The sequence below is a fragment of the Phoenix dactylifera genome, unplaced genomic scaffold (assembly GCF_009389715.1).
Source record: "Phoenix dactylifera cultivar Barhee BC4 unplaced genomic scaffold, palm_55x_up_171113_PBpolish2nd_filt_p 000258F, whole genome shotgun sequence".
Classification (NCBI taxonomy): domain Eukaryota; kingdom Viridiplantae; phylum Streptophyta; class Magnoliopsida; order Arecales; family Arecaceae; genus Phoenix; species Phoenix dactylifera.
This window is the reverse complement of record NW_024067751.1, coordinates 465,123-485,247: the sequence shown is the minus strand read 5'-3', so window position 1 is coordinate 485,247 and position 20,125 is coordinate 465,123. Positions and strand designations below refer to the sequence as shown.

Sequence of the window (20,125 nt, the reverse complement as noted above, 5' to 3'; positions counted from 1 at the left end):
CTATAGACATGAGATGTTGTAGGGTAAAGGTGGGGTTGAGCACCAATAACTGTTAGGTGAGGACCCAATGACGACTTTATTCCTACGGTTATATGGTGGGTCTGACTTAACTAAGAAATGGGACCAATAACTGTTAGGTGAGGTCTTCATGGCTTAGAGACCAAGTTGCACTGCAACATGCTTGAGAAGCATTGTACAAGAGTTGTACACTCATCCATCTATGTGTCACCAATAACTGTTAGGTGAGGTGGCATGTAAATCGGTGGGATCGTAGTACCCACTAGAAACCCTAGTCGTGTGGGATTTTCGTTTCCCTACCAGGGGAGTGTGAGGGATTCGAGAAAATAGTGGGAGTTACATTTGTTCTAAAAGACCTTAGAACAGATTAGGATCAAGTACAAAAGTCTAACTAGAATCTTTACTCTCTGCAGATACAATGTCAGCTTCAAACCCTTTGACCCGTATTCTTGAGACCAACCGACTGACCGGAACCAATTACAAAGACTGGCTTAGAAATCTCAAAATAGTTTTGGACTGTGAGAAAATAGGCTACATAGTCGATTCAGATATCCCCACACTACCAACACGTCCTACTGATGTTCAGCGTGAGATGCATAAAAGGTGGTTGGATGATGACATTAGAGTAAAATGCTATATGATGGCATCCATGTCTAATGAACTCCAATGCCAGCATGAAAATATAAAGACTGCTAGGGACATACTGGCACACCTGCAAGAGTTGTATTGTGAGCAGAGTCGCACAGCTCATTTTGAAGTGTCCAAGAGGCTTTTCAAAGCGAAGATGCGCGAAGGGCAGTCTGTCCATGATCACGGTCTGACCATGATCAAGGACCTAGAGGAGCTTGAGAAGCTCGGTATGGACATGCACAAGGAATTGCAAGTGGATTTGATCCTATAGTCACTTCCTGATTCATTTGGTCAGTTTATAGTAAACTACCACATGAATAAGATTGAATGCACTAAGACTGAACTAATCAACATGTTGGTAACTGCTGAGGGAGCCTTGAAAGGTTCAAGGGGCAATGTCCTTGCTGCTGAGTTGACTTCTGGTTCCAAGAGAAAGTCTACTTGGAAGAAAAAGAAGCTTGCTAAGAAGCAGAAGAAAGACAAGAAGCCAAAGAAGGAAGTTCAAAAGAAAAAGGCTTACGACAAAGGAAAATGTTTCCACTGCAATGTCGAAGGCCACTGGAAAAGGAACTGTCCTTCATACCTCGAGAGCCTGAAGAACAAGAAAGGTGACACACCTTCAGAAGGTATAGACTTGCTCATAATTGAAACTAATCTAACGGTTTCTTCTACTTCTAGTTGGGTTATAGATTCTGGTTCTAGTGCTCATTTGTGCACTACCATGCAGGGTCTAAAGGAAAATAGAAGGCTGGCGGAAGGTGCGGTAACCCTTCGGGTTGGCAACGGGGCAAAAGTTGCTGCTGTCGCTGTGGGCACCTACCATCTGCGACTACCGTCTGGATTTAATACTTAGAGACTGCTATTATGTACCTGTTGCTAGCAGAAATTTGATTTCTGTTTCATGTCTAGCACAGGAAGGTCATGTTTTTACATTTGACAAAGACTGCTGTTCTATTTATTTAAGAAATAAAATAGTCGCACGCGGTTTCATGATTGACAGTCTCTATCATTTACATATGGATGTATCTGTGAATGTTACCGAGCAAGATGTGAGTGCCAAAGGATCCAAAAGATCCAGAGATGAGATAAACCAAAGATATTTGTGGCACCTCAGACTTGGCCATATTGGAGAGGATAGGATGAACAAAATGGATAAAGATGGGCTTCTCGGCTCATTGACTTCCGAGTCATATCCAGTTTGCGAGTCCTGTCTTCAAGGAAAAATGGCTAGACTGCCCTTTGTAGGACATGGGGAGAGGACCACTGAAATACTTACCCTAATACATACAAATGTATGTGGCCCATTCGATGTGCTAGCCAGGGGACGTTATTCTTACTTCATTACCTTTACCGATGATTATTCACGGTATGGGTATGTGTATCTTATGAGACACAAGTCTGAATCCTTTGAAAAGTTCAAAGAGTTCAAGAATGAAGTAGAAAAACAAACTGGAAAACCTCTTAAGGCTCTTCGATCAGATCGAGGAGGAGAATACCTTAGTAGGGAATTCCGGGACTATCTCAAAGAAAATGGCATAGTCTCACAATGGACACCTCCGGGTACACCTCAACTCAACGGGGTGTCAGAGAGGAGGAATCGGACCCTATTGGATATGGTCAGGTCCATGATGAGCTTCACTGATTTACCTATGTTCCCTTGGGGAGATGCCTTACTCACAGCGATTTATTTATTGAATAGAGTTCCCTCTAAATCCGTTCCTACCACACCGTATGAGATATGGCATGGTAAGAAACCAAGTCTGGGTCATCTCAAGATTTGGGGATGTCCAGCCCACGTCAAGAGACTACAGGCGGACAAGTTAGAGGCTAGGACCATAAGTGCTCGTTTTATAGGATATCCTAAAGAGTCATTAGGATACAATTTTTACGTCTCAGAGGATCACAATGTGTTTGTGAGCCTCATGCCATCTTCTTCGAAAATCAGTTTATCCTTGATAGAGGCAGTGGGAGGAAAATTGAGCTTGAAGAGAAAGTCTCTGAAAAGCAACGAGTCATGGATCCTATAGAACCCATTCATAAAGAGCCAGTACACGATGTCCCTCGACCACCTCGTAGATCTAGTAGGGTCTCCCATCCTCCCGATAGATACTTAAGTATACTAGAAGAGGATACCGAGGAAATGTTCCTAGTGGGAGATAGGGATCACATACAGGATCCCAAAACCTACAACGAGGCGATATCTGATATCGATTCCGAGAAATGGCTGGAAGCTATGAAGTCAGAGTTAGACTCCATGCATTCCAACCAAGTCTGGACCTTAGTAGACCCACCAGAAGGTATTGTACCTATTGGATGCAAATGGATCTACAAAAGGAAGATAGGTCCGGATGGAGAGGTAGAGACCTATAAGGCAAGGCTTATGGCGAAAGGGTATAGTCAGCGCGAAGGCATTGACTATCAGGAGACCTTTTCACCTGTAGCCATGCTAAAATCCATCCGAACATTGCTTGCCATTGCAGCATTTCATGATTATGAAATCTGGCAGATGGATGTGAAAACTGCTTTCCTGAATGGATATCTTGATGAAGATATCTATATGGAACAGCCTTTGGGTTTCACTTCCAGTGATGGAGATCACAAGGTCTGCAAGCTGCAAAGGTCCATCTATGGACTAAAGCAAGCATCTCGGAGTTTGAACACTCGTTTCGATGACGCAATCAAAACGTTTGATTTCATCAAAAACGAAGAGGAACCGTGTGTTTACAAAAAGGTTAGTGGGAGTGCTGTCGTTTTTCTCGTACTGTACGTAGATGACATTCTCCTGATTGGGAATGATATTCCCATGCTAACCTCGGTCAAGGTCTGGTTGTCAAAAGAATTCTCCATGAAAGACCTTGGGGAAGCATCCTATATTTTGGAAATAAAGGTCTATAGAGATAGATCTAAAAGAATGCTTGGCCTTTCACAGAAGATGTACATAGAGGAGGTGCTGAAGAGATTCAACACATGAGCAAGATTCCCTATGCATCGACAATGGGAAGCCTCATGTATGCCATGCTGTGTACACGACCTGATATAGCTCTTGCTGTGAGTGTCACAAGCAGATATCAGTCGGATCCAGGCAAGAAGCACTGGATAGCTGTAAAAGAACAGTCTTAAGTACTTGAGAAGAACTAAGGACATGTTCTTGGTCTTTGGGAGAAGATCAGAGTTGAAGGTAGAAGGATGCACACATATTGATGATAGAAAGTCTACATCAGAATATGTGCAATTGTGGTTCAGTAAATTGGAAGAGTTCCAATCAACCGATCATTATAGATTCTACCTTAGAAGCTGAATGTTAAGCCGTATCTAAGGGTGCAGTGGAAACCTTCTGATTAAAAGTTAATTGCAGAGTTAGGTGTAATGTCATTAGATGCCATAACACTTTACTGCGATAACATTGGCACCATAGCACAAGCTATGGAGCCATGGTCTCATCAGAAATCCAAGCACATAGAGCGGCGCTTCCATTTCATACGCGACTATGATGTAGAGGTGTAGAGAGTAGACTCCGCGGATAACGTGGCAGACCCGTTCACTAAGCAGCTGAGTCAGCAAAAGACTGAAGCCCACCTTGAGAAGATGGGCCTAAGATATATGACCAATTGGCTTTAGTGCAAGTGGGAGATTGTTAGATGTATGCCCTAGAAGCCAATTTGGCTGACACGTTGTTGATTCTAGGGACATAATTTTGTACTTGACTATTTATTATTGAATAAATAAAAGGCATCTTTTTCATTCATATTGTTTATGTGTCTATGAATCGTCCAAGAAATTAATAAGATGATGATACATATTCTCAAGAGTTGAGAATTTAAGCCATGTATCATTGGTGATTAATTTCTAAATGCTCCTGATCAATGGATCATCACGAGGACGGTGATCGATCCGATCAGTGCACAGATCACTTTCCTTCTGGATGGACGAGACTTGAGTCCACAGTGTAGGGACACTGAAGTGATAGTGCAGGTGCTTGTTAGAGAACAAGGGTACTGAGCGTGACCAAGACAAGAAGTCACTTGGATGTCTATCCACTCGTCAGTGACTTGCTTGATGTTGCAGTAGTGTGACTGGTCCTTTGACCTGCGGTGCTTCGGCTACTCACAGTGAGGTTATTGTAGTTTGACTGCACACATACATGGTCTCTAGCCATATGGGTCCATGCAGTGTAGATTGGCTGCAGTAGGTTCACTGTAGGAGTAGGGTATGCACCTATAAGGAATCTATCGACCTTGATAGAAAACGAGTGATCCTATGTGATTTGTTAGACTGAGTTCTAAGACCTTGGCCAGGGCAGTAATATAAAGTGAAAAAGAGTTTTCCACTATCGAACTCAAGTCGAACAAATCTTGACATATGATAGACGATGGGGTTTGACGAGTTGTCCATGACCTCCGTCCTGTAGGGATCCACGATAGTAGGACTGTATCACATGTTAACTGCACCTAGAGGTTCATCATTCCATTCTGCTGGGTAGCCACTACATGCTGCTAGGTGTCACTGGTGGATGGTGGGACTCATAGGGATTATCTTGATGATCGATAAACCCTAATGAGTTGAGTTAGAATCGTTCCAACCCATTGAAAGGAGTTTTCAATGATATAGTGATAGAGATCACAATATATCTCACTACCAGTCAGAATAGAACCTATGAGGTCACACACACTAGAAGTATTGACCGATCCGATGGTTGAAAAGTGATTATGAATCACGAGTAATCAATTTGATTGATAAGAAGTTGAAGAAGGAACAAAGGGAATTAATTAATTGGACTTAAACACAAATCCTACTTCGGGTAGGATTCCTAGAGTCCCAATTGAATTAGGACTGGGAATCCTAGTTGGAGTAGGACTGGAATTCCTACTTGGAATAGGATTCCTGCAATCCTAATGAGATTAGGAATTTTGAATTAAAATTGGATTCCTACTTGGAGTAGGATTCCTAAAAATCCTAATTGGATTAGGACTTCGGATTCAAATAGAGTCCTAATTGGATTACGACTAAAATTAAACAAATCCTAATTGGATTAGGATTCCTTAAGTCTAAATTAATTATTAATCTAATGAATCAACATGACTCCTAATTGGATTAGGATTGAAGAGTTCAATTGAGTCATGGTTCATTCAAGTCCTAGTTGGATTAGGACTAGCATAGATTGAACCCAATTGGCTAATCCTAATTGGATTGGGATTAAACCATAAGAGAGGCACCCAATCCTCTTTGGAAGAGGATTAGGGCATCACAAGAAGGAGGGATCACGCCCCTCCTCCTCTCCTTGTGTGCGGCATGAAGAGAGGGGCCGGCGCCCCCCTTCTCTCTTTGGAAAGTTATCTAGGGCTCCAACTTTGGAGGAGCCCTTGATGGCTATAAGAGGGACTATGAGGCCGGCACCCTAATGCATTGAAACCTCTCTTCCTCCAAGCCGTGGCCCTCTCCTTCCTTGGTGTTTTCAGCCGCCAGCAGCAAGAAGAGGAAAAGGCATTGCCGGCTCATCCTTCTTCTCTTGTTTGGGCTCCAACGCAAGCAAGGAAGAGAAGGCTGCAAGGGGTTCTTATTCTTCTTCATCATGTCTCCTTCTTCTTCCTCCTCTCAAGCACTTTCAAGAGTTGAAAGAAAGAGAGGAGATCAGCCATCAAAGGAAGTCTCTGCAAGGGAGCTAGCACCCCGGGGAGACAAAGAAACATTGATCGGATCTCTACTTCGTGTGGATACCCGTAGAGGCTGGACGTTTGAACGGCTTCAAGCGAACCCTCTTCCAAAACCACGAATTCAGATTTGCGGTGATCATCTACCCGCGCAAGGTGAAGATTTGATCTTCCTAATAGTTTTAAAAGTTTTAATTCTTACCTAATTACGAAAGGTCTAGAAACAACGTTCATGCGATGAACGTCGAACCCGTGCATGCCGATTCCGCTGCCATCTGATTTTCTCTTTGAAATATCAGCGGCATGGGCGGGTTCCCAACAGAGCTAGGGCCAGCGCCCCTTCTTTGGTAAGTTATCATGGAGCTCCTAATTGTTAGGAGCTCCAATCCCTTTAAAAGGAGGACTAGGGGCCGGCGCCCTAGGGAATTGAAGCATCCTCTTCTTGCTGCCGCCACCCTCCTCTCTTCTCCCTTGGTTCAGCCGCAAGTAAGGTGCAAGCAAGTTGAAGCTTGGCGGCATCCTTTCTCCTTCCTCTTGGCTTCAACGCATAAGAAAAGAAGAAGGCTGCGAAGGGCTTTGATCTTCTTCCTCTTCTTCATCCTTCTTCTTCCCTCTCTCAAGTGCAATCAAGAGTTGATTGAAAGAGAGGAGATCAGCCATCAAAAGAAGTCTTTGCAAGGGAGCTAGCACCCCGGGAAGATAAGAAAGATTTGATCGGTCCTCTACTTCGTGTGGATACCCGTAGAGGCCGGACGTTTGAACGGCTTCAAGCGAACCCTCTTCTAAAATCACGAATTTAGATTTGCGGTGATCATCTACCCGCGCAAGGTGAAGATTTGATCTTCCTAATAGTTTTAAAAGTTCTAATTCTTACCTAATTACGAAAGGTCTCGAAACAACGTTCATGCGATGAACGTCGAACCCGTGCATGCCGATTCCGCTGCCATCTGAAAAATTTTTGAAATATCAGCGGCATGGGCGGGTTCCCAACACTCAGTGTTTCCAGAGAACTGCTTTCTTGAGGCTTGAGAGGCTTGAGGTTTGGGTCGACTCATGCTTTCCTTGGGTCGACCCAACTACTGTTCATCCGTGCCATTTTTGCAGAAGTATGCCAGATGCTTTCTTGATGTGCCGAGGTCGACCCAATCAACCTTGGGGTCGACTCAATCCACACTTTGCTGCAACTCAAGGTTAGATTCATCCATATAAACAATGAAATGCATCTTTATCTTATTATTCGAATATACTGAGAGTAACAGACTCATAAATGAAGTATCGAATTAACTTGTAACATACTCTTGATTATTGTATTAATCATTAAAATACCACTATCATCCTCAATGCGTGATTGCTGGGGATCCGATTGCTTGGGGGCTGGGATTTGGAAAAGGAAGGAGGGCGGCGCGGGCTGAGGCGCGAGGATTTGGTCGCAGATGGATGGGAACGGGTCGCGGACGGCTGGAGACGCGCTGTGGATGCGGCCGTCCTAGCTTCGATCGCGTTGATGGCGTGGAGGAAGAGAAGGTGCTGGCTGAGACGGCGACTTGATGCTTGTTGACGGGTGCTGCTGGGGCGGAGGAAGCGGCGGAGGAGGTGGAGATGGGAGGGATCATCGAGGAGGCGATGATGGCGTGATCCGTGGATGGCTGGGAGGAGAAACGGGCATTGCTTTGATTCGAATGAAGGGCTGGCCGCGGGATGATGGCGTTGAAGACGTGGACGCGAGTGGCTCGATTGCAGCTTGGATCACGGCTGTGAATTGGCTGCTGGGAGGAATCGCGGAGGAGATGGATCCGTGGATCTGGTGGATGGGAGACGCGGGGAATGGGCGTCAATTCGTGCTAGATCACGGGCTAGAGGAGGCGCGGGCTGAGGCGGAGGAGTTGTGGCGTTGATCACGGAAGAGCTGGGAGCGCGAGATTGATCACGGAATGGAGGAGATGCGCGTGGGCAGATAGGATGGCTGGGCGTTGTGCGATCTTTGGCCCTCCTGATATGGGAGCTGGGAGACACCAAGTTCAGTCATATAGATAAAAAAAACAAATAGTGTGATGTGAAATTTGGTTTGTAAACGGACGGACTTAGTTCGTCACGGATCATTTGTTCTGACTGGAGGTCTATTGCAAGTCTTTCAAGTCATGGGTTACCCAGCACCTTATAGTTATGATATGGCCAAATTAAATTTGCCCAAAATTCTTTCTCAATAAGCCTAAAAAAATTGGACCCGACTCGGACCCGAACCCGACTCGGACCCGACCCGATCTTCAACCGTGTCGGATCTGGGAAGGGATCCTTCTTTAGTCAAAATTTGTACTCAATGTGCATTTTATCTCTAATTTATGAAAATCTGTGTCAAACCCAAATATAATATTAATCTAGTGAATTTATCATTATCAGTTAGCAATAATACTAATTTAGGTGACATGTAGGTCGCACTTTTGTGCTCTCATCAATGCGCTGATCAGTAGGAAGCTAGCTCTGCAGATCGATGAAGGTTGGATTTGGAGGATGTTGATCCATCCGCGGGTGGCACTATTCGTATAGAAGGTGGCATAGAGTTGCCTACTGACCAGAAGGATGTTAGCTAGACGAGGTGTACGGAACACTCCGTTTTGTGATGTGTGCCCAAATGTTGAGGCGACCATCACTCATGTTATTTTCAGGTGCCCCAAGGCAGTGCAGATTTGGGAGTGCTCTTCCTCTCCTTCCCTATAGGCTTTGGAGTCAGTAGAGGATCTACTACACCATTTGAGGGACTCCATGAGGGGTCTGAGTTCTGTCGAGGAAGGGATCATGAGGGCATACCTGGCCTACCACATTTGGCTAGATAGGAATGCCTGTCTCTTTGAGGACAACAGCTGGCGCCGAGGATGGTGGTGGACAAGGCCTTTCTCCATGCCGCGGAGATCACTACGGCTACCACATCAAGATCTTATGGGATGGCCAAGGACATCTAGGATACCCGTTTCGCTATAACAGCGCCCAGGTTTTGCCCTTTTTCATGGGTACCCCCACCCTTTGGTCATCTCAAAGTTAACTTCGATGGCGACATATCAGCGGATGGATTACATGAAGGAGTGAAATTTGTGATCAGAGACTATCATGGCATGCTGGTAGTGGCGGGGGGTCGGCGCACTCTTGGCCTAACCGTCATTGAGGCGAAGCTTCGGGCAACCTGGGAGGGCATCTCTTATGCGAGGAGAGTACTCAGAGTTGATTGAGTACTCCTGGAGGGAGACTTCTCCACGGTTATTGACTGGATATGGGGAGTGGACCATTACGGGGATGGCCACCCATTGATTGGTGAGACTCGCAGACTGGTCAGAGAGATAGAGTACTTCCATGCAGCTCACATGTTTCGAAAGACAAACAGAGATGCAAATTGGGTTGCCTCCTTTAGGACTCGACACTCCAGTAAGTTAATTTGGATGAGGGCTGATATCCCTTCTCCCTTGTATCATTTTCTTTCTTTTGACTTGTCTAGTTGTATCCATGTGAGATCTAAATGAAATATCATTTTTATCAAAAAAAATAAAAGACAAAATATTTTCTACATTGAATCTAGAAAAGTAAAGCACAGAAAAAAGTTTCAGCCCCAAGTACTTCCAAGCATAGAAACATGCCTCACATGCATCGGGTGCGGGTTGTATCTTTCGGAAAAAGAATGATTGATCGTTTTGTCGCAACATCAACCATCGGATCCTGCTATGCACAGATCTCAAAAAATATAAATATCCTAATCCATCATGATCTCAAATCGACAATTGCCCGATCTGACGATGGACTCGCCCGAAGGAAGGTGAATCGTTCTTTCAGGCCACAGATACAACCCCCGTCCCACTCGCATCGCCCTTCGACTCTACCAATCCTGGCCCACTGAAATCTGCCGCCGCGCATAGGCTCCCGGTTTTCGTTACTCTCCATAAAACCACAGCTCCAACCCCTCCCTACTGCACCCTTCCTCTCTCCCCCCTCTTCCTTCCTACCTCCTAGAATCCTTCTCAGTCCCTTGCTTCCATCTCGGATGAGACGAAGGAGCCTAGCTAGAACCTTGAAACACCCGCCGTTTTCGGCAGAGCTTAAGAACCTCCCATCCGGCCTCCATGATCCGACTATCCTCAGAAACGGAAGACCAACCGAATGCCCATACTTTCACCTCCGCCCACCTCCCCTCATCTCTTCCTCCTCCGCTCCTTACAACTCTGTATGCTCCCATACCAGCTTGCGGTTTCTTAACAGCTCCCCACATCGATCCCATGGCGTCCACCAACCTCAGCTACATCCTTGGGAATGTTCATGTCCTCGTAGTGAATGAGTGACGTTACTTCACATGCAGAAAGCTGCCCATCCTGTCCATGCGACTCCACTGCATTAATCAAGGTATAAAAATCTGCCAACTCTTTTTTCGAATCCGGCTTTTTCTAGTTTCCTCACTGTAGTTTCTGGGGAATTTAGGTTGCTTCGGTAATGGTCTTCCAGGTTAATTTATTTGCTTTATAGAAGAAAGATGTAACCAAGGCTTTGACACACATTTTATTCTTGTTCGCATTATAAAGCAAATAAATTAATCATAGACTGGAAGTCATCGTACTTGGTAGGGCCGAAACGCCGACAAATTGCTGCAGAAAAATCCTCCCAACCGTTGAAAGGTCGGGCTCGGTCGGCGGTCTGAAACCATCGCAGGGCGGTCTCTTCTAGGTGAAAAGATGAGATCAATACCTTTTGGTCCTCCGCTGTGCCATGGTAGTGAAAGAACCGCTCAGCTTGATACACCCAATCGAGAGGATCGCCATCTTTAAACTTGGAAAATTTCAGCTTAAGAGTCAGTCCGCGATTTCCTCCCTCTCGATCTCCATTACGGTCCCGATCTCGTTCATATCCTCGGCGTGGGTACTCCCCCACACGCTGGTTCCCCATCTGAAAATTCTGGATGGGATCATCCTCCATATCCGACCCGTCGTCGATGCCAATCGGGCTCATCCCCCGAGCCCTAGCGCGTGCGCCAATCGGTATGAGCTCGGGTCGAGGTCTAGGTCGATCTTCTCCTTGGTCCAGCCGCATCTCCTCTGGTGGGTTGGGAAGGAGAGGCTCACGAGGAGGGGGTCCCCTCCGTCCTGGTCGTCCACAGATAGGGGCCGGAGATTCCACCCGGGTCCGACGCGGAGCTCCCCCCGGTGGAGTTTCTTGCCGCTGATTTAGCAATAGTTGCAACATCATCTCGATATGGCGTTGCGTGGTATCCATCTTCTCCATCAATTGTTGTTGGCTCTGCTGCATAGTTGTTTGATTCCCACGCAAGAACTCCAAGAGACGGTCGGTGGAATCAAGATTGGGTCTCAGGTCCGCCGAGGCCGCGGGTGATCGCGAGCCTTCTTGATGTGGGTCGACGCCCCTTGAAGATGCCGCTTCTTGCTGCTTCGAGGTTGTAGAGCGGGTGTTCGCCATCTTCCAAGGCCAAGGATTGAACTGCTCTAATACCAAATTGAAAGGCTTTCAATTTACAACTGCGACGAGAAATTTACACCGGAACACCGGTGTGCGCGGCCCGTCGGAGCGGTGATGTTGATCGACAGATTGGAGGACGAGGCCGTGGCTGAAGATGGTGATGAGGTTGCTGAGGACAAGCCCCAAGATTTAGAGGCCAAGGAAGAGGACGTGCCACCTCAGATTTCATTGCATGCCTACTCCGGATCGGCGACACCGAAAACGCTACGCGTGGACGGTATGATCAAAAGACGTGTGGTGCGTATCCTCATAGATACGGGCAGCACCCACAATTTTTTGGATGAGAGGCTCGTCAAACAGATCGGTCTCATAGCAGAGCCGACATTGGGCTTCGACGTGGCATTGGGCGACGGAGCCACGTTGAGGGCGGAGGGCATATGCCGAGGCATCACTTTGACGATCCAGGGCAGCCAATTCAAGCTCGATCTCTATCCGTTGGCATTACGAGGAGCTGATTTGGTCCTTGGTACGCAGTGGCTGCAGAGTCTTGGCCCGGTTACATTCGACTTCGCCGAGATGTGGGTGACTTTCAGACGGAGCGGACGACGAGTTAGATTGGATGGCATTCGGCCTAGCCCAAGGGCTGCACTTCAGCCCCTAGTCGGCTTGCCCGGACCCGGCGCGCACAGCTACTTGATGCAGCTCTTACCTCTGTCGACGGAGACCACGACGGAGGCAGGTATACCTACTGATTTGGCTGCTCTCTTACAGGGGTTCGCAGATTTATTTGAGGAGCCTCATGGTCTTCCACCCGAGAGGGAGCACGATCATCATATAGAGATTGTACCGGGAGCAGAACCGGCGAATGTGAGGCCTTACCGCTACCCGCACGTTCAGAAGGAGGAGATCTCAAAGATGGTAGAGAGATGTTGGAGAGCGGCATCATTCAGCCCAGTAGAAGCTCATATTCATCGCCGGTGCTGCTGATACATAAGAAGGATGGGACGTGGCGATTCTGCGTCGACTACCGGGCACTTAACGCGATCACCGTTAAGGACCGGTATCCGATTCCAGTCATCGAGGAGCTGTTGGATGAGCTTGCTGGTGCGGAATACTTCAGCAAACTTGATCTCCGTGCCGGATACCACCAGATCCGTGTCAGGCCCGAAGATGTGCACAAGACGGCGTTTCGGACTATTGTTTCTGATCGTGACCGCATTTTTGTTAGCGCATTCTGGCAGGCTTACTTCAAACACCAAGGGACGAAGCTTGCCATGAGCTTGGCTTACCACGCTCAGACCGATGGGCAGACGGAGGTGGTAAACCGCTGCATCGAGCAGTACTTGCACTGTATGATTGGTCATAGGCCCCGAGAGTGGCTTTCTTATTTACCTTGGGCCGAGTATTCGTACAACACCGCTTTCCACTCAGCCATAGGGATGACACCCTTTGACGCGGTGTATGGACGAGTACCACCGACGCTGCGAGTTTATGATCCACTGTCGCATGCGGACCGGACAGAGGCAGATTTTGAGCTCTTAGACCGCGATGCTACCTTACGGCGGTTAAAGTTCCACATAACGACTGCGCAGAACAGGATGAAGCAGCTGCATGATCGGAAGCACAGAGATCCAGTATACGAGGTGGGCGACTGGGTATACGTCAAGGTGCAGCCTTATCGACAGTTGACATTGCGGCCCATGGCGAACCAGAAGCTCTCTCATCGCTTCTATGGGCCCTTTCAGATAATGGAGCGCATTGGACCCGTGGCGTATCGCTTGGACTTGCCGACTACATCGAGAGTTCACCCGGTATTCCACGTGTCGCTTCTGAGGGCCCGGCTTGGACCCAAGACATCTGTCGGCCCAATCATACATGAGCCACCAGAGGACGAGGTAGTGGAGCCAATTCGAGTGCTGGCGAAGCGCAGAATACGAGTAAAAGGATGACTGGAAACCAAGATACTAGTGGAGTGACTAGGGAGAGCATCAGACCAGGCCACATGGGAGTTTGAGACTGAGATACTTGATCGTTTCCCTGACTTCCGACCTTGAGGACAAGGTTAAGGGAAGCGTGGTGGAGTGATGCGGTTGGATCCACTAGACCGCCTCGGACTTAATCATTTAGTTATTTTTGCTTTTGAGTCCTTGATGTTAATTTTATTTCAGCATAGTCTTGCTCGGGTTAGCCGACTTGGCCTTTATTAGAGTCGCTTTGGGTTTAGTTGTTTCTTGAATTCAATTAGATCAAGTCAAGTTAAGGGGTCAGGTAGCCACCTATAAATAGATGTGGTGAGCACCTATTTCAGGATGCAAAAATTAATTGAAAGGCTTTTGCCCTAGCTCTCTTCCCTTCTCTCTTCTCTTCTTGCGACGCCTTCCCCCTCTCCCTAGGCCGCCGTCCAAGGCCGCCGCCCCCTCCTTCATCCGACTACACCACCTCTGTCCCGAGAGGCCAACCACCTTCTCCCTCTTCTTCCTCTCCTCCTTGATCCCTTCCAGCCTCTACAAACAACTCCATCCCGTCGGATTTTCAGCCCGTCCTTCCCTACGCAGTCATCAGTCGGAGGCTGATATCTTAAGATCTCGACGTCCTCTCTAGACCCACAACCTACCGCTGGAAAGCTAATGCGGAGATCTACAACATATCCAAAATTAAGATCGATCTGACGGACGGATCTTTAGAAATCTTGTCTGCAATCAGGTCGGAACTATCCTTCCAGAAATCAAGAAGAGTCAAGAATCTTGGGATACTGATCAAATTCTATCGGATCGCATCAATTTAGTGATGCGGTTGGATCCACTAGACCGCCTCGAACTTAATCATTTGGTTATTTTTGCTTTTGAGTCCTTGATGTTAATTTTATTTCAGCATAGCCTTGCTTGGGTTAGCCGACTTGGCCTTTATTAGAGTCGCTTTGGGTTTAGTTGTTTCTTGAATTCAATTAGATCAAGTCAAGTTAAGGAGTTAGGTAGCCATCTATAAATAGATGTGGTGAGCACCTATTTCAGCATGCAAAAATTAATTGAAAGGCTTTTGCCCTAGCTCTCTTTCCTTCTCTCTTCTCTTCTTGCGACGCCTTCCCCCTCTCCCTAGGCCGCCGTCCAAGGCCGCCGCCCCCTCCTTCATCCGGCTGCACCACCTCTGTCTCGAGAGGCCAGCCACCTCCTCCCTCTTCTTCCTCTCCTCCTTGATCCCTTCCAGCCTCTACAAACAACTCCATCCTGTTGGATTATCAGCCCGTCCTTCCCTGCGCAGTCATCAGTCGGAGGCTGATATCTTAAGATCCCGACATTCGCTCTAGACCCACAATCTACCGCTTGAAAGCTAACGCGGAGATCTACAACATATCCAAAATTAAGATCGATCTGACGGACGGATCTTTAGAAATCATATCTGCAATCAGGTCAGAACTACCCTTCCAGAAATCAAGAAGAGTCAAGAATCTTGGGATACGGATCAAATTCTATCGGATCGCATCAATTTGGTATCAGAGCAGTTCAATCCTTGGCCTTGGAAGATGGTGAACACCCGCTCTACAACCTCGAAGCAGCAAGAACCGGCATCTTCAAGGGGCGTCGACCCACATCAAGAAGGCTCGCGATCACCCGCGGCCTCGGCGGACCTGAGACCCGATCTTGATTCCACCGACCGTCTCTTGGAGTTCTTGCGTGGGAATCAAACAACTATGCAGCAGAGCCAACAACAATTGATGGAGAAGATGGATACCACGCAACGCCATATCGAGATGATGTTGCAACTATTGCTACATCAGCGGCAAGAAACTCCATCGGGGGGAGCTCCGCGTCGGACCCGGGTGGAATCTCCGGCCCCTACCCGTGGACGACCAGGACGGAGGGGACCCCCTCCTCGTGAGCCTCTCCTTCCCAACCCACCAGAGGAGATGCGGCTGGACCAAGGAGAAGATCGACCTAGACCTCGACCCGAGCTCATACCGATTGGCGCACGCGCTAGGGCTCGGGGGATGAACCCGATTGGCATCGACGACAGGTCGGATATGGAGGATGATCCCATCCAGAATTTTCAGATGAGGAACCAGCATGTGGGGGAGTACCCACGCCGAGGATATGAACGAGATCGGGACCGTAATGGAGATCGAGAGGGAGGAAATCGTGGACTGACTCTTAGGCTGAAATTTCTCAAGTTTAAAGATGGTGATCCTCTCGATTGGGTGTATCGAGCTGAGCGGTTCTTTCACTACCATGGCACAGTGGAGGACCAAAAGGTATTGATCTCATCTTTTCACCTAGAAGAGACCGCCCTGCGATGGTTTCAAACCGCCGACCGAGCCCGACCTTTCAACGGTTGGGAGGATTTTTCTGCAGCAATTTGTCGGCGTTTCGGCCCTACCGAGTACGATGACTTCCGGTCTATGCTATCAAGGGTCACCCAAAAGACTATTGTTAGAGCCTTTCAAGAGGAGTTTGAGAGGATCAGCAACCGAGTGGTGGGGTGGAGCGACTCCGCGCTAAAAAGCGTATACCTCGGAGGACTTCGTGTCGACATTCAAGCCGAGGTGAGGACTTTGCGGCCACAATCTCTGGAGGATGCCTTTGCCTTGGCTCTAATGGTGGAAGAGAAGATCAAGACCACTCGATCAGCGGCACGGGGCAGCTGGACCAACCCCCGGGCCGGCCAAACCGCAGGGGGCTCCATCGGCCAGCCGAGAGCGCCGACGGTTGCAGCAGCCAACACAGGGCCGAGGACCCCTCTTCGCTTGTCAGGTGACGTCAAGAGGGTTGAGCATCCACCCGGGAGGACCTTGACACCAGCACAAGTGGAGGAACATCGAGCAAAAGGCCTATGTTTTCGCTGCGACGAGAAATTTACACCGGAACACCGGTGTGCGCGGCCCGTCGGAGCGGTAATGTTGATCGACAGATTGGAGGACGAGGCTGTGGCTGAAGATGGTGATGAGGTTGCTGAGGACGAGCCCCAAGATTTAGAGGCCAAGGAAGAGGACGTGCCACCTCAGATTTCATTGCATGCCTACTCCGGATCGGCAACACCGAAAACGCTATGCGTGGACGGCATGATCAAAAGACGTGTGGTGTGTATCCTCATAGATACGGGCAGCACCCACAATTTTTTGGATGAGAGGCTCGTCAAACAGATCGGTCTCATAGCAGAGCCGACATTGGGCTTCGACGTGGCATTGGGTGACGGAGCCATGTTGAGGGCGAAGGGCATATGCCGAGGCATCACTTTGACGATCCAGGGCAGCCAATTCAAGCTCGATCTCTATCCGTTGGCATTACGAGGAGCTGATTTGGTCCTTGGTACGCAGTGGCTGCAGAGTCTTGGCCCGGTTACATTCGACTTTGCCGAGATGTGGGTGACTTTCAGACGGAGCGGACGGCGAGTTAGATTGGATGGCATTCGGCCTAGCCCAAGGGCTGCACTTCAGCCCCTAGTCGGCTTGCCCGGACCCGGCGCGCACAGCTACTTGATGCAGCTCTTAACTCTGTCAATGGAGACCACGACGGAGGCAGGTATACCTACTGATTTGGCTGCTCTCTTATAGGGGTTCGCAGATTTATTTGAGGAGCCTCATGGTCTTCCACCTGAGAGGGAGCACGATCATCATATAGAGATTGTACCGGGAGCAGAACCGGCGAATGTGAGGCCTTACCGCTACCCGCACGTTCAGAAGGAGGAGATCTCAAAGATGGTACGAGAGATGTTGGAGAGCGGCATCATTCAGCCCAGTAGAAGCTCATATTCATCGCCGGTGCTGCTGGTACATAAGAAGGACGGGACGTGGCAATTCTGCGTCGACTACCGGGCACTTAACGCGATCACCGTTAAGGACCGGTATCCGATTCCAGTCATCGAGGAGCTGTTGGATGAGCTTGCTGGTGCAGAATACTTCAGCAAACTTGATCTCCGTGCCGGATACCACCAGATCCGTGTCAGGCCCGAAGATGTGCACAAGACGGCGTTTCGGACACACGATGGCCATTATGAGTTCCGGGTAATGCCGTTCGGCCTCACCAATGCACCAGCGACATTCCAGAGGCTCATGAATGACATATTCAGACCATTACTATGACGGTATGTCCTTGTATTCTTCGATGACATACTGGTTTACAGTCGTTCATGGCAGGAGCACCTAGAGCACTTAGAGGAAGTGCTGAAAATTCTGCGCAGAAATCAATTGAAGGTAAAGCGATCCAAGTGCCTATGGGCCGAGCCGAAGGTCGAGTACCTAGGCCATGTCATCTCTGCTGCAGGTGTGGAGCCGGACCAAGCAAAGATACATTGCATGACCGATTGGCCGCTACCCAAGTACCAAAAGGAGCTGCGAGGATTTTTGGGCCTAACCGGTTATTACCATCGGTTTGTGGAGGGATATGGAAAGATCACCGCGCCACTGACCCTGTTGCTACGAAAGGGCGAGTTTAGATGGACCGAGGCAGCGATGGAAGCGTTCGAGAAGCTCAAGGAAGCCATGACGACGGCCCCGGTTTTGGCGCTACCCGATTTCGCCAAACCGTTTGTAGTCGAGTGCGATGCTTCCGGTGCCAGCATTGGTGCTGTTTTGATGCAGGAGGGATGGCCAATTGCTTTCATGAGCAAGGCGTTGTCCCCTAGGACCCGCTCGCTGTCCACATATGAGAGGGAGATGATGGCGGTCATCCATGCAGTCACAAAGTGGAGGCCGTACCTTATCGGCCGCCGATTCATCGTTCGGACTGATCAGCAGAGCCTTCTATTTTTTCTTGAGCAGTGCATACATACTCCAGCCCAGCAGAGGTGGGTGTCGAAGCTTCTCGGCTACGACTATGAGATGGTGTACAAAAAGGGCGCAGAAAATCGAGTGGCGGATGCACTATCGCGCCATCCCGAGTCCGGCGAGTTGGCGGCTTTGACTACGCCGGTTTTTCCTTTTATTTCAGACTTAAGGACCGCCACATGCCGGGATCCGGACCTAGTACAGATCCAGAGGGAGTTGGCAGCAGACTCGAGCAGTCATCCCGAGATGGAGGACCGAGATGGGTTGATTCTGGACCATGGGTTGATCCGCGTGCCCACCGATTCAGCAATGCGGCAGGTATTGATCCAGCACTTCCATGATACTCCTTTTGCTGGACACGAGGGATTTTTCAGGACTTACAAGAGGCTGAGCCAGAGCTGTACGTGGGTAGGCATGAAGGCAGCGGTTAGAGCTTATGTACAGCAATGCGATGTGTGCCAAAGGGCGAAGGCGGATTCACTGCGACCTGCGGGTCTACTTCAGCCTTTTCCGATTCCTGATCAAGTTTGGGAGGATGTGTCGATGGACTTCATTGAGGGGCTGCCATTAGTTCGAGGGTACTCTCGTTGTGGACCGCCTCAGCAAGTATGCCCACTTTTCGGCGCTCGCACATCCATTTTCTGCTCGACGGGTGGCAGAGGTCTACATACGGGACATTGCTCGATTACATGGTATGCCTCGGACTATTGTTTCTGATCGTGACCGCATTTTTGTTAGCGCATTCTGGCAGGCTTACTTCAAACAGCAAGGGACGAAGCTTGCCATGAGCTCGGCTTACCACCCTCAGACCGATGGGCAGACGGAGGTGGTAAACCGCTGCATCGAGTAGTACTTGCGCTGTATGATTGGTGATCGGCCCCGAGAGTGGCTTTCTTATTTACCTTGGGCCGAGTATTCGTACAACACCGCTTTCCACTCAGCCATAGGGATGACACCCTTTGAGGCGGTGTATGGACGAGTACCACCGACGCTGCGAGTTTATGATCCACTGTCACATGCGGACCGAACATAGGCAGATTTTGAGCTCTTAGATCGTGATGCTACCTTACGGCGGTTAAAGTTCCACATAACGACTGCGCAGAACAGGATGAAGCAGCTGCATGATCGGAAGCACAGAGATCTAGTATACGAGGTGGGCGACTGGGTATACGTCAAGGTGCAGCCTTATCGACAGTTGACACTGCAGCCCATGGCGAACCAGAAGCTCTCTCATCGCTTCTATGGGCCCTTTTAGATAATGGAGCGCATTGGACCCGTGGCGTATCGCTTGGACTTGCTGACTACATCGAGAGTTCACCCGGTATTCCACGTGTCGCTTCTGAGGGCCCGGCTTGGACCCAAGACATCTGTCGGCCCAATCATACATGAGCCACCGGAGGACGAGGTAGTGGAGCCGGTTCGAGTGCTGGCGAAGCGCAGAATACGAGTAGAAGGACGACTGGAAACCCAGATACTAGTGGAGTGGCTGGGGAGGGCAGCAGACCAGGCCACATGGGAGTTTGAGACTGAGATACTTGATCGTTTCCCTGACTTCCGACCTTGAGGACAAGGTTAAGGGAAGCGTGGTGGAGTGATGCAGTTGGATCCAATAGACCGCCTCGGACTT

At 48.8% G+C, this 20,125-nt stretch overlaps 1 protein-coding gene across 1 annotated transcript; it reads left to right on the top strand.

The window, feature by feature from the left end:
• Positions 1–16,629: 16,629 nt before the first annotated feature.
• Positions 16,630–19,753, top strand: LOC120105328. The gene is made up of 4 exons (XM_039117691.1): positions 16,630–17,254; positions 17,297–17,433; positions 17,869–18,396; positions 19,532–19,753. The coding sequence occupies exons 1-4, from the start codon at positions 16,630–16,632 to the stop codon at positions 19,751–19,753; spliced, it is 1,512 nt and encodes a 503-aa protein (XP_038973619.1).
• The last annotated feature ends 372 nt before the right edge of the window (positions 19,754–20,125 follow it).

Bases quoted from the DNA above. Each gene is read 5' to 3' on its own strand.
- LOC120105328 (XM_039117691.1), top strand. From the start codon at position 16,630: ATGTTGATCGACAGATTGGAGGACGAGGCTGTGGCTGAAGATGGTGAT. The intron at 17,255-17,296 runs GTATACCTACTG...AGGGGTTCGCAG, and splicing joins GGAGACCACGACGGAGGCAG to ATTTATTTGAGGAGCCTCAT. The intron at 18,397-19,531 runs GTCATCCATGCA...GACCGAACATAG, and splicing joins ATGAGAGGGAGATGATGGCG to GCAGATTTTGAGCTCTTAGA.